The sequence below is a fragment of the Sprattus sprattus genome, assembly GCF_963457725.1.
Source record: "Sprattus sprattus genome assembly, chromosome: 7".
Lineage (NCBI taxonomy): Eukaryota > Metazoa > Chordata > Actinopteri > Clupeiformes > Clupeidae > Sprattus > Sprattus sprattus.
This window is the reverse complement of record NC_137926.1, coordinates 12,709,525-12,721,503: the sequence shown is the minus strand read 5'-3', so window position 1 is coordinate 12,721,503 and position 11,979 is coordinate 12,709,525. Positions and strand designations below refer to the sequence as shown.

General features: G+C 43.2%; 1 protein-coding gene across 1 annotated transcript; it reads left to right on the top strand.

Moving 5' to 3' along the window:
- The first annotated feature begins 743 nt into the window (after positions 1-743).
- On the top strand, positions 744-11,358 carry dhtkd1 (dehydrogenase E1 and transketolase domain containing 1). The gene is made up of 17 exons (XM_080841647.1): positions 744-1,001; positions 1,244-1,396; positions 3,033-3,244; positions 3,383-3,577; positions 3,790-4,059; positions 4,199-4,370; positions 4,481-4,679; positions 4,944-5,256; positions 5,434-5,518; positions 5,730-5,869; positions 6,090-6,240; positions 6,559-6,665; positions 7,454-7,618; positions 7,721-7,803; positions 8,161-8,330; positions 8,548-8,633; positions 8,831-11,358. Exons 1-17 carry the CDS (start codon positions 821-823, stop codon positions 8,930-8,932), a joined length of 2,784 nt encoding a protein of 927 aa, XP_080697773.1. The 5' UTR covers positions 744-820; the 3' UTR covers positions 8,933-11,358.
- Positions 11,359-11,979: the final 621 nt, after the last annotated feature.

The window sequence follows — 11,979 nt, the reverse complement described above, 5'->3', positions numbered from 1 at the left end:
CTCTCATTGCTATAATCCTCATTCGCCTTTATCACCACACCAACCCACTGAGGTGAGCAGCAGCTGTACTGCACATATATATATATTTTTTTCTAAGGCTGTACAATACGCCTTGATGTAACATCAGTGATTCTTTTTTCACACCACAATTTTTCATTCAATTAAAAGTATTACTGGCTTATAGTTTGGAACCCGGTCATACAATACACATTGTGTAAAACAGGATTTTAAAGATTTGGTTGTTTATAAGACCTACAGTAGGAGTCAGCCACGTAGAGGAGCAATTGTTCCTATGCGAAAAATGACCGCAATGAACAACCTATCCCCTGATGATACAATAGGCTCTACAGCAGGCCAAAACGAGGCAATATCTGTTCTGTTTCACCGGAATGATGGCTCCTCGTCGAGTCGAGAGTGTAATGACACTTGTGTCAAATATTTTAGAGACGGCACTTATCACATGGACTCTGCAGTTCACAACATTTTATGAGGATTGTGGTTTACCAGGGGATTAAACACAGATTCTGCTATTCAATTATCGAATCGAATAATTAATTTAAGATGACATAACCTAACCGATCGATATATCTTTCAGAGATTTTTAGTTGCGAAGGTGACACTGGAAGTGTTTTCAAATGTACATCCCAAACCTGCCCCTACGTTCAGATCTTACTTTTAACCAATGGGGCTTCAGATGGTTGCGCCGCCCCCGTCATTCATAATAATATGGCTGCTTTCTGCTATGTCTCTGTCTGCATGGTCGTGCTGTGAGCAACTTCGAAACTTCACGCAGTGGTGAAAGGTTGAACGGTTACCAAATATGTCAGCTCTCCTTAAATTAAACAGATTGTACAATCTGTCAAAATACACTGTCCGCTCTCCACGACCAATTTTGGCCTGTTTGTACCACACGGAAAGGGGAGTATATGGTTACAGACCTAAACAGAACGACTTGAGTTCCAAAGTCTTGACGAGCGACCATATCTCCGCGCTAAATGAAGGTCAGTGTGTTGACATTATGTGCAAGGGTAATGGTTTTCATAAACAAATATGGCCTTTTACCAACGCTCAGTCATTGTCATGCCACGAACAATTATCTAATGTCACTTGTGGTACGTAATGCAACAGGTGGTAGTAGCAAGCTAGCTTAGCAACAATGCGTTAACATTGCAGTTCCCAAGCTTGCCCAGTTGTTTAGTGAGGTATGACTTAACTTATAAAGTGTCGAATCATGCACATACAGACCATGGACTGGCACGACTGGTGGACGCATATCGAGCACATGGACATAAAGCAGCCAAAATTAACCCATTGCTTCCTGATGCGCCGGTGTTGGAGACGGTTCCTGAAATCAACGCGTTAAATGGGACCCTTGAAGTACCCCTCAAGACAAGCGGTGAGCACTGATAGTTGTAGGTGACCTTAGAAACGGCTGTGTGTTAAAATGTGTGGACACCACTGACCACCTCACCCCCTAGCTGTCCAACTGGATACAAGAATTTCTCTCTACAGTCATTTTTGTGCTTCAAAGTCTCAGACGTCCAACAAACTGTTAACCATAAAGCTTTTGGTAATATGCTTAACTGGCCAAATAGTTATAAATGATGGCCTAATCAACTGACGTGTCGTTGGCAAGATATGACCGAGAAACCAACATCAACGTAGATAGATGTTAGGGCCTATCCTGAATCTGAATGTTTTCAGACGTGAAACGATATATCTGTGCGTTTTTAAAGTGTTCAGACCCTTTCACTTTTGTCACATTGTTTATGTTGCATTCTTATGCTAAGTGGCTGGGCCACTCCAGGACATTCAAACTTGTCCCGAAGGCACTCCAGTGATTTCTTGGCTGTGTGTGCTTAGGGTCATTGTCCTGTTAAAAAGTGAACCTTCAGCCCAGTATGAGGTCCTAAGCACTCTAGACCAGGATCTTGAAGGATATCTCTGCCTATACTCAACCCTGACCAGTTGCCCTGTTCCTGCCGCTGAAAAACGCCACACAGCATGATGCTGCCACCACCACCATGCTTCACCACTAGGATGGTATTGGGCAGGTGATGAGCAGTGCCTGGTTTCTTCCAGACATGACTCTAAGGATTGAGGCCAAACTGCTCCATCTAGGTTTCATCAGACCAGAAGAATCTTGTTTCTCAAAGACAGTCAACTAAGTAATTATATGCAAACTCCCAAGTAGGCTTTCCTGTGTCATCACAGAGGAAAGGTTCTGTCTAGCCACTCTGCCAAAAGGCGTGAAGCAGTGATGGTTGGCATTCTAGAAACTTCTCCCATCTCCACACAGGATCTCTGGAGCTCAGCCAGAGTGACCATTAAGTACCTGGACACCTCTCTTGCCCCTTCGCCCCCAATTGCTCAGTTTGGCCAGGCGGCCAGCTCAAGGAAGAGTCCTGATGGTCCAAACTTCTTCCATTTAGGAATTATGGAGGCCACGTGCTCTTGGGAACCTTCAGTGCAGCAGAATTTGTATTGTTTAAAACCTTTCCCAGATGTGTGCCTTGATACAGTCCTGTCTCTGAGCTCTGCGGGCAGTTCCTTTGAAACCTCATGGTTTTTGCTCTGATATGCACTGTCACGGCCCATTCACACGGTTCCATCGTAATGCATTGATCTGTTCAGGGCATCGGATCCTCATTCACTTTGAATGGGGTGACGTCATCCTTTGCTGAACTGAACGGAGCCACAATTCAGTTTGGCAAAGGATGATGGTGTAGAAACATCTCAAAGATGATCTAGAGAAATAGGAGGCACCTGACATTAACTTCAAGGGTCATAGCAAAGGGTTTGAAAACTTCAGTGTGGTATTTCAGTTTTTCATTTTTAATGCGTTTGCAGAAACGTCTAAAATCCTGTTGTCGCTTTGTCATTGTGGGGTATTGAGTGTGGATTGACCCATGGAGAAATTCATTTGAATGATTCTAGCATAAAAAAGTGAAGGGGCCTGAATACTTTCTGAAATTTACTGGGTGAGTGAGTGAGTGACAGTTTCACTTATGTGTTTATGGTTATCTTCGTAGGTCTGCGTCACTTTGGAAAAGCAGAGGCATCACTGGAAGAAGTACTTGCCTACTTGGACAAAACCTACTGTGGGCACATATCTGTGGAGATAAGCCAGCTGGAGAGTGTGCAGGAGCGGGAGTGGATGGCAGACCGCTTTGAGGAGCTCAAAAAGGAGAACTTTTCTGCAGAGGAGAAACGACAGCTTTCTCGGCTGATGCTTGAGTCCCAGGTAGTCAGTGGGACATGAAAAGTGACAGTTTCTTTCACCAGGCAGCCAGCAGGATAAAACTGCACTGCCTCAGATAAGGCTTTGAAAGTGGCATGACGTTAATCTGATCAATATTTTTTTTTGCACATGAATTGTCAGGAATTCGACCATTTCTTGGGCACTAAGTTTGCTACTGTGAAGCGGTATGGAGGTGAGGGAGCAGAGAGCATGATGGGATTCTTTCATGAGCTGTTCCGTCAGGCGGCGTACAGTGGCGTGACCGAGGTGATTATGGGTATGCCTCATCGCGGACGCCTCAACCTGCTGACAGGACTTCTGCATTTCCCACCAGAGGTTAGTAGTAGTGGGAGCAGCAGCTCTTATCTCTGCGTTGCACCAGGTACTTTTAGCAGTTACTTTATGCAGCTGCATTTTCATGGTTACTCCATTAGGGACCACACTGACTTGAAATGGTGAAACATTGTAGGACTTTTTCTTTTTCCTCTTGATCTGCTTTTGCTTGGATTGTAACCTACCTCACTCAAACGTGGCTTTGTGCGTTTCAGCTCATGTACCGCAAAATGCGCGGCCTCAGCGAGTTCCCAGAGAACTCTCCCTCCATCGGCGACGTGCTCTCGCATCTCACCTCTTCTGTGGACCTCGACTTTGGGGCTGATCACCCAATTCATGTCACCATGCTGCCTAACCCATCTCACCTTGAAGCCATTAACCCTGTTACTCAGGGCAAGGCCCGCGCCCGAGAGCAACTCAAACAGGAAGGGGATTATTCCCCCGACAACAGTGCCCAGCCCGGAGACAAAGTTATTTGCCTTCAGGTACAGTCCCATACAGACACGGGGTCGTTATTACTCAAATTCAGTACTATGTCACAACAAGTCCATCTCTGTTAGAGTAAATCAAACACCATCCAGTCTATTTTGTGATGTATGCCCTCTGTATCAATTCTGTTTGCAGGTTCACGGAGATGCCTCATTTTCAGGCCAAGGCATTGTGCCAGAAACGTTTACAGTGTCAACTCTACCTCACTATAGAGTTGGTGGGAGTATTCACCTCATTGTTAATAACCAAGTGGGATATACCACTCCCTCTGAGAGAGGGAGATCATCACTGTATTGCAGTGATGTTGGTAAGTAAAAAAAATTAAAAAAATAATAACATTTCTGTTCAAGTATATTTTTTACTGGACTGCTGGGAGTTGTGCCAAAGAATGAACTGATTTCTTGGCAACTCTCTCAGGTAAGATGGTTGGGTGTGCTGTGATTCACGTGAATGGTGACGAGGCTGAGGATGTGCTTCGGGCAACAAGACTTGCAGTGGAGTATCAGCGGAAGTTCCGGAAGGATGTGATCGTTGATTTGCTGTGCTATCGACAATGGGGACACAACGAGCTGGATGAACCATTTTTCACCAATCCAGCCATGTACAAGATTATCCGGTAAGATGTTTAGATTTTCAGTATTTTTTTGCAGTAATAATCCATATTGATCCATATCTTTAAATGCTGCATGAAAAGACTCCTGAGTAGTACATTTTCTTACATGAACACCAGTCAATACAAGGAATCAATGAAGAGTTGGTACTTGTCTTGCTGTTAGCCTTGACCAGAAGTGCTAAAACAGAAAATATCCTCAGAAAGAAAACATTTGGAGAAATATTCTGGTCTAACTTGCCCCTTTTTTCCTTCCCTGTCCTATTCCAGGGCCAGGAAGAGCATTCCAGACTTGTATGCGGACCTGCTGGTGTCTGAAGGCCTGATGACTGCGGAGGAGCAGGGTCAGATAAAGACCACCCACTATGGCATGCTGAATGAGAAGCTGGCCAACATGACCCAGTACAGCCCGGCGTCCACCAATCTGCAGGGCCGCTGGGGGGACCTGGCAGAGCCCCAGGCCCGCATCTCCACCTGGGACACGGGCGTCCCCGCACCCCTGCTGCAGTTTGTGGCCGCCAAATCGGTGGCCATTCCCGAGGACATCCACGTACACGGTCATCTCAGGAAGACACACGTGCAGGTTTGTGGCATAAATATTGTCACTGCCAGAAGTATTTTGTGCTGAGGAGGTTCAGAAGACGCCTTTAGGGGTCATATCCTTGAAGTACAGTATATGAGGTCTCTGAGCTTCAGAGGCGTCAGGCATTACAGTGAGACAGAGTGAAGAAACCTACTGATGGTTAAATGTTCCTCACAGGCACGGCTGCAGAAGGTGGAAGAAGGAACCAAACTGGACTGGTCCACTGCTGAAGCCATGGCTTTGGGCTCACTGCTCTGCCAAGGTAGGTCCTTTTAGGATACACTTTATATGATCTATCCCAATCAGGCCCTAACGAAGGACAAAAAGACATACCTATAGACTGTATGTTAACAATATGGTTGTTTTCTTCACACCATTTAGCGTGTGGCAAATGCCTTTCCAGCAATATACCGTAGTGTGATGCAATCTGTAATCCTTGCTTGTTGATTTTTGTTTGGACAATCCCTCCACAGGGTTCAATATCCGTATCAGTGGACAGGATGTCGGGAGAGGTACCTTTAGCCAGCGCCATTGCATGGTGGTATGCCAGGAGTCCAACGACATGTACATCCCTCTGAATCACATCGACCCAGAGCAGAGAGCCTTTATGGAGGTAAGTGGAAAGCTCCAACCGTCTATGTCTGAGTTCACAATGGCTCATCTTCCCTTCATGTATTGGTCTTGCTTTACAGTAGAAGGCCATGTTTTTTTGTTTCTAGGCCTAGGTCCTAGTCCTTTTTTGACAATTTTAAGTATTACTGATGGGTTTTTTGTGTGTGTGTAACACAACAATCTTCATCTTGTGTGCATGTGTGTTTGTGTTAACGCATCAGGTGTGCAATAGCCCCCTGTCTGAGGAGGCAGTACTGGGCTTTGAGTACGGTATGAGTATTTCCCAGCCCAAGCTTCTACCCATTTGGGAGGCCCAATTCGGAGACTTCTTCAATGGAGCTCAGATCATCTTCGATACCTTCATCTCCGGAGGTAACCACACTCATGTTTTTTTTACAAAAATACTTCAGCCATGCGGCTATGCCATTTTGCTTTGTGTATTTTCCTGATTTTAGGGTCACTTTTAATGCATTGGGTATATTCATTTTGTCATGATCATAGGATGGTGTGTAATGGGTATTTTGAAATTACCTTGTGATTGCCATTAATTAAGTATAGATGTCGTGCATTTAACAAAACTTTCTAACCTGTTTTCTTGATGGAGAATGTGACTATTTGACTACTTGAATACTAAGGTTTTCGTGAAAGAACTTGAACGTCCATATGTGAGTGAATTGCTTACTTCTCCAGGGGAGGCTAAGTGGCTGTTGCAGAGTGGGATGGTGATCCTTCTACCACATGGGTATGACGGAGCTGGACCGGAACATTCCTCTTGCCGTATTGAGCGTTTTCTACAGGTGAGGCAGAGCACAGTGTCGCTAGGTCTCTAATTATCTCTCACCCACCCACTCACTCTCTCATTGACATGCACATGCGGGCAGAGATGCCTCCTCTCACTGCCGCCCACACCAGTTCCGATCTGTACCTACAGACTGACACTTCTGTCAGCATGCCCCTACTCTACAGCTTTTTCACAAAGTAGGTCATCTGTATGCATTACCTTCTATTTTCCTCCTCTTACATAATCCTTAAAAATAGGGAAAAACCCTAGCATAGTGTTCTTGTGTGTTCTACTGTCCCCTGTCAATGGGATTAGTGGTAGGTAAACTATTTGAGATTGTGATGAAGATTTAAGATATGAATGGTAGGGATTTTTGCATGGGGTATTGTACCCAGTCCATTGAACAATGTATTCATTGCATCCCGAAAGTCACTTCCATTTACGCAGTGCAGTGAACACGGAGTAAGTGTCGACAGGTACCAGCCATTCATTTCTAGGGAAGTCAGAAGTAAGAGAGGCAAACAGTTACTTAGCAAGAACAGTTACAGTTGCCCAAACTTCCTTAGGATCTCTTCAGGACTGTACATTTATGAGGCGGAACTGGCACTTGGTGACATTTTATATTAGACTCTTGGTTACATGGCAACGGTTTTAAGTATTAAAGTAACAAAATGCAAGGTTTTTTCATGCCTTTCAGGTAGTTAGCTTGCTAGTTTTGGAACAGAACTCATTATTGCTGCTTTGAGTGTGACACCCCCCCCTCACCACTTATGGCTCTCTTGTATATTTGTGTTTATCTCTCAGATGTGTGACAGCAAGGAGGCGGGTGTGGACAGTGACATGGTGAACATGTCTGTGGTGAACCCCACCACTCCGGCACAGTACTTCCACCTGCTCCGGAGACAGATGATCCGCGATTTCCGCAAACCTCTTATTGTTGCCGCACCTAAGACACTGCTAAGGTTCTCAGTAAGTCTGAACTTGTTCTACCTGTTTATGATTACAGTTTATGATAATTGGATGATAATTTAGGTTTTATGTGTCAATTTACATTTTGTCTCATCGTTATAGGGTGCTGTGTCTAGCCTTGCTGACTTGGCTCAAGGAACATCTTTCAAACCTGTACTGAATGACCAATCAGTGAACCCCTCAAGGTGAAACATTTTATCACAAACCGTGAACACTGGAATTCCCGCAGCTGCTTCTAGTGTTAAAACTGTGTGTGAGACTGTGGAGACAGCCATAGAGGACAATAACATTGATCACATTCCCCTTATCTAAACAATTATACAATGGTCTAATATCAACTTTTACAGAAGGTACATACAAGTCGTGTCATGAATGGACGTCATTTAAAATGAAAGAACTTGTACTTTGTGTAGTGGATTTTGGCTCAGCATAACATATTTCACATTTAAAGAATGTTAATGGGAGTGATGCTTCCATTAAGTATAATTTCCAAGGCTGTCTCCTACTGCTTTGTTTAATGGTCAAACCTGCAATACCCACAGTGTCCAGCGGGTGCTGCTCTGCTCTGGCAAACACTACTATGCTCTGCTGAAGCAGCGGGAGTCGCTGCCAGCAGCAGCCCAAAACACGGCACTGGTCCGTGTGGAGGAGCTCTGCCCCTTCCCCTTGGAGGCTCTGCAGAAGGAGCTCTCCAAATACACCAATGCCAAAGGTGAGAAGCTCATATCATATAGAAGTTAAATCTTCGCCAGTAAGATTTCTCCCAAACTCTTGTTTGGATTATCTTGAAGTTTATGTATATGATTGTAGGTTATCTGATAATATGGCTGTAGGTTATCTGGTTATAAGCAGTGTAGGTTATCTGGTTGTATGATTTACAGGTTCATTTTCAACCTCTCCGTATAACGGTACATGCACTTCCTCTACAGAGTTTATATGGAGTCAGGAGGAACCCCAGAACATGGGTGCCTGGTCCTTTGTGGCCCCAAGATTTGAAAAGCAACTGGCATGCAAGGTAAATTATCTCTTATACTCAAAGTGACAGTGTTGTGAATGCAAGGGCATGGTATTTCGTTATGCATAAATCTGACCGCTTATTTTGTAACCGTTACACAAATATGTATTATTGAATGTATTTTGAATGGCTGTGTTAATTTCCGCTGATCCATTTTCTGTCTGCTGAATTGATGGTTGTTGGTCTCCCTTCCTCAGCTGCGACTGGTTAGCCGACCACCTCTACCTGCTCCAGCCGTGGGCATCGGCATGCTGCACGGTCAACAGCAGGAGGCCATTCTCACAGCCTCCTTCAGCTAAGGGGCCTCCCCCAAGTGCACAGCTATAAAACGGCTGCAAGAACATTGTGGCCACTGAAGAGGACCTAATTTGACATTCAGGAAGGGATTCTCTTGGGGATGCAGAGTTTGAGCAAAAGCTCTGCTCCAACAGCAGAGAGATTTTATTACTATTAATGAGTTTTCCTTACCTAGCTCCTCCATTGGATATACAGTGTTAACAACATGGTTTACTCTTGCTATTTGAGTAAAGGATGGTGAGAAAAATACTTGATGAAGACTGCCTAACTAAAGGCATGAATTAAGGCAACTTGGCATTGATCTACTGACTTTTCCTGCACTTATCTATAGAAAATGATAGTTTGTAGTCTGTATAGCAATAGGTTCTTCAGACCGTGCTGGGCACAATGTTCCTCAAGAAGTCAAGTAGGCCATAAAGCGTCACATAATTGAATAGCAGTTTGCCTCTTCAATGGTGTTCCAGTCTCAATAACCAACTGACAGTTTGATCTTTGTTGTTAACAACAGTTAATAACTAGAAAATGCATTTCCTGAAGGAAATACCAGTGCATGAAATGCAAAGGTTAAGAAAGGAAGAAGAAAAGAAAGAAGAGTGAAAGAAGGAAAGAAGAAAGGAAAGAAGAGTGGAAGAAGGAAAGACAAAAGGAAAGAAGAGTGAAGAAAGGAGAGAAGAGCAGAAGAAGGAAAGAAGAAAGGAAAGAAGAGTGAAAGAAGGAAAGAAGAAAATAAAGAAGAGTGAAGAAAGGAAAGAAGAGTGGAAGGAGGAAAGAAGAAAAGAAAGAAGAGTGAAATAATGAAAGAAGAAAGGAAAGAAGAGTGAAGGAAGGAAAGAAGAGTGGAAGAAGGAAATAAGAAAAGAAAGAAGAGTGAAAGAAGGAAAGAACAAAGGAAAGAAGAGTGAAAGAAGAAAATAAGAAAGGAAAGAAGAGTGGAAGAAGGAAAGAATAGTGAACAAGAGTGGCTCTGGATGAAGAGATAAAGAGAGAGTGAAAATATTGAAAAAAGGAGATAAAAATGGATTGAAGAAGAGAGATTGAGTGTGAGAGAAAGTTGACTGAGAGAGAAAGATGGAGAGATGGAGAGAAAAAAAATAGAGAATGGATGGTGTCTTAATGTTCCTAGTTACAGTTAAATTGAGAGGGACAGAGAGAGTAGAGGTTCCTTTGATTTGGTGCAGCTGTCAGTGAAGCACAGGTGCAAGCCAGTTTAAAGACCCTATTATGATGTCATAATGGCCCAATGTAAGTCAATGGGAGACATTTATATTCGTTTTTCTTTAATATCTTAAAAAGTATAAAGTTTAGAAAAGTGAAAAATACATAGCATAAGTGTCGTTTACAAGACCTACGCGACAAAGTTTGAATGAAGTTTCTACGTTAAGCGGTTCGGGCTGAATTAATCGCAGAAAAAGGTAACAAGAATAAGAAGAAGAAGAAGAAGAAGAAGAAGAAGAAGAAGAAGAAGAAGAAGAAGAAGAAGCCTAGGAATAACAATACAGGGCATTTCATGCACTGTAATTAGACTTTAAAAGGGTAAGTTAATTATGATACTGGATGAAAAGTGCCGTTTTATTTTTCCAAAACAGAGAAGGACATAGAGATATCCTGCATTAGCGAAATATTTTATTATTGAGAATTGTTGCTGATAGTTTTGTTTGCAAACTAAGTACAATATTCCTAAAGACTTTTCATAAATACATTGCATTTAACGTATCGAAAACCACCTAATAAATTAACTCTAATTCTGTGTCCACCCACAGCTTTTTGATTTAGTCAACTGTGATCAACAGGTATTTTTCACTTCCCTTGTTACATCTTAGTTCTGTTCTTGTCAACTTGTGTTGATAATGCTTTTAAAATAATGTATTTGTGTCTGTAATCCTTGGGTTTGTATTTGACAGATGTCACATGGTCATCCCAGTTACAGAACAGACCATTTATATTTGACATGCCTGCAAGTTGACCTTTTCTTTTTCCTTACTTTTCCCCTCTGAACCCTTCAGAACCACGCTACCCCTTGGCTCACCATGCTTTTAGTAGCACTGGACTCTTAGATTTCTTAAATAAATGTTATGTTTCCTATTAATTGTGTTACATGGATGGATGTGTATGTATCGTGTATACTGTGAAGGAATTTAACTGTTCACTGTAACTAAAGCAAAGTCACTCTGTCTTGACTTTGTGTTCACATCGGTTTAGTACATTTTGAAGAATTCTCTCCATGAAACAACAATAGGCTGTGACATAGTATGTGCGTTATTTAGGGTCTCAGTTTAAGGCAAAGCTGAAAGCAGTTTATAATGTAAGCTACTGCAGCTAACTCCTTCTAACATTGTCTGTATGTATAGACCTGTATGGATATTTTAGTGATGCTTAAAATGTTCTATCATCGCCAATGGCCTTACAAACAGATCATACACACATCAAACCACAATGTTGTTATGTTTCTTTACCGATACCTTAGCAGCAAGTCTTGAACAGGGGTTTCGCACCTGCGGGGAAGGTGTAGGCTGTTTTATTTCCTTTGAACACTTGCTTGTGAGGTTTTCTCGTACACGGAATCTCTGTGGGGCGGAATCCAGTGCAATGATACTTAACAAGCCGGTTATTCACTCGGTGGCGTCATCCCTTTAACATTAGCAATGCGTGGTGGACTATCGGCTGTAGTGCGAGTGCACAGGCTACTGGTCAGGTAACCGTTCACGACAAAGAGGGGGTGTACCACACGCTTCCGCTTTATTTAACAACCATCAGTGTGTGGCTCAGGGGTGTTCATAGAAGGTGTCGATACGGAGAGGTAGTCTGACTTCATCCCCAAGGTTCTACTCACGAAATTCAAACAGTCGTCTACCTAGGCGAATGTGACAAGTAGTTCAGAGGGCACCTCGGTCAATTTGCGTAGAGCAGATTAGCAAGATAACGTGTGTACACGACTGTAGGGCGAACCCCTTTAACTGGACGAAAGCAAGGTGAAAGGTATAGCTTTCTTCCTTAGGCATCACATCACACGAGCACAGTTGGAACAGCGACTGAGAAGACACTGAAGAGG

What these genes read in the sequence shown, in the direction of transcription:
- dhtkd1 (XM_080841647.1), top strand. Translation starts at nt 821, where the DNA reads ATGTCAGCTCTCCTTAAATTAAACAGATTGTACAATCTGTCAAAATAC. An exon ending in TTCTGCATTTCCCACCAGAG is followed by an intron (nt 3,578 to 3,789) that starts GTTAGTAGTAGT and finishes TGTGCGTTTCAG; the next exon opens with CTCATGTACCGCAAAATGCG. An exon ending in CAAATACACCAATGCCAAAG is followed by an intron (nt 8,331 to 8,547) that starts GTGAGAAGCTCA and finishes CTTCCTCTACAG; the next exon opens with AGTTTATATGGAGTCAGGAG.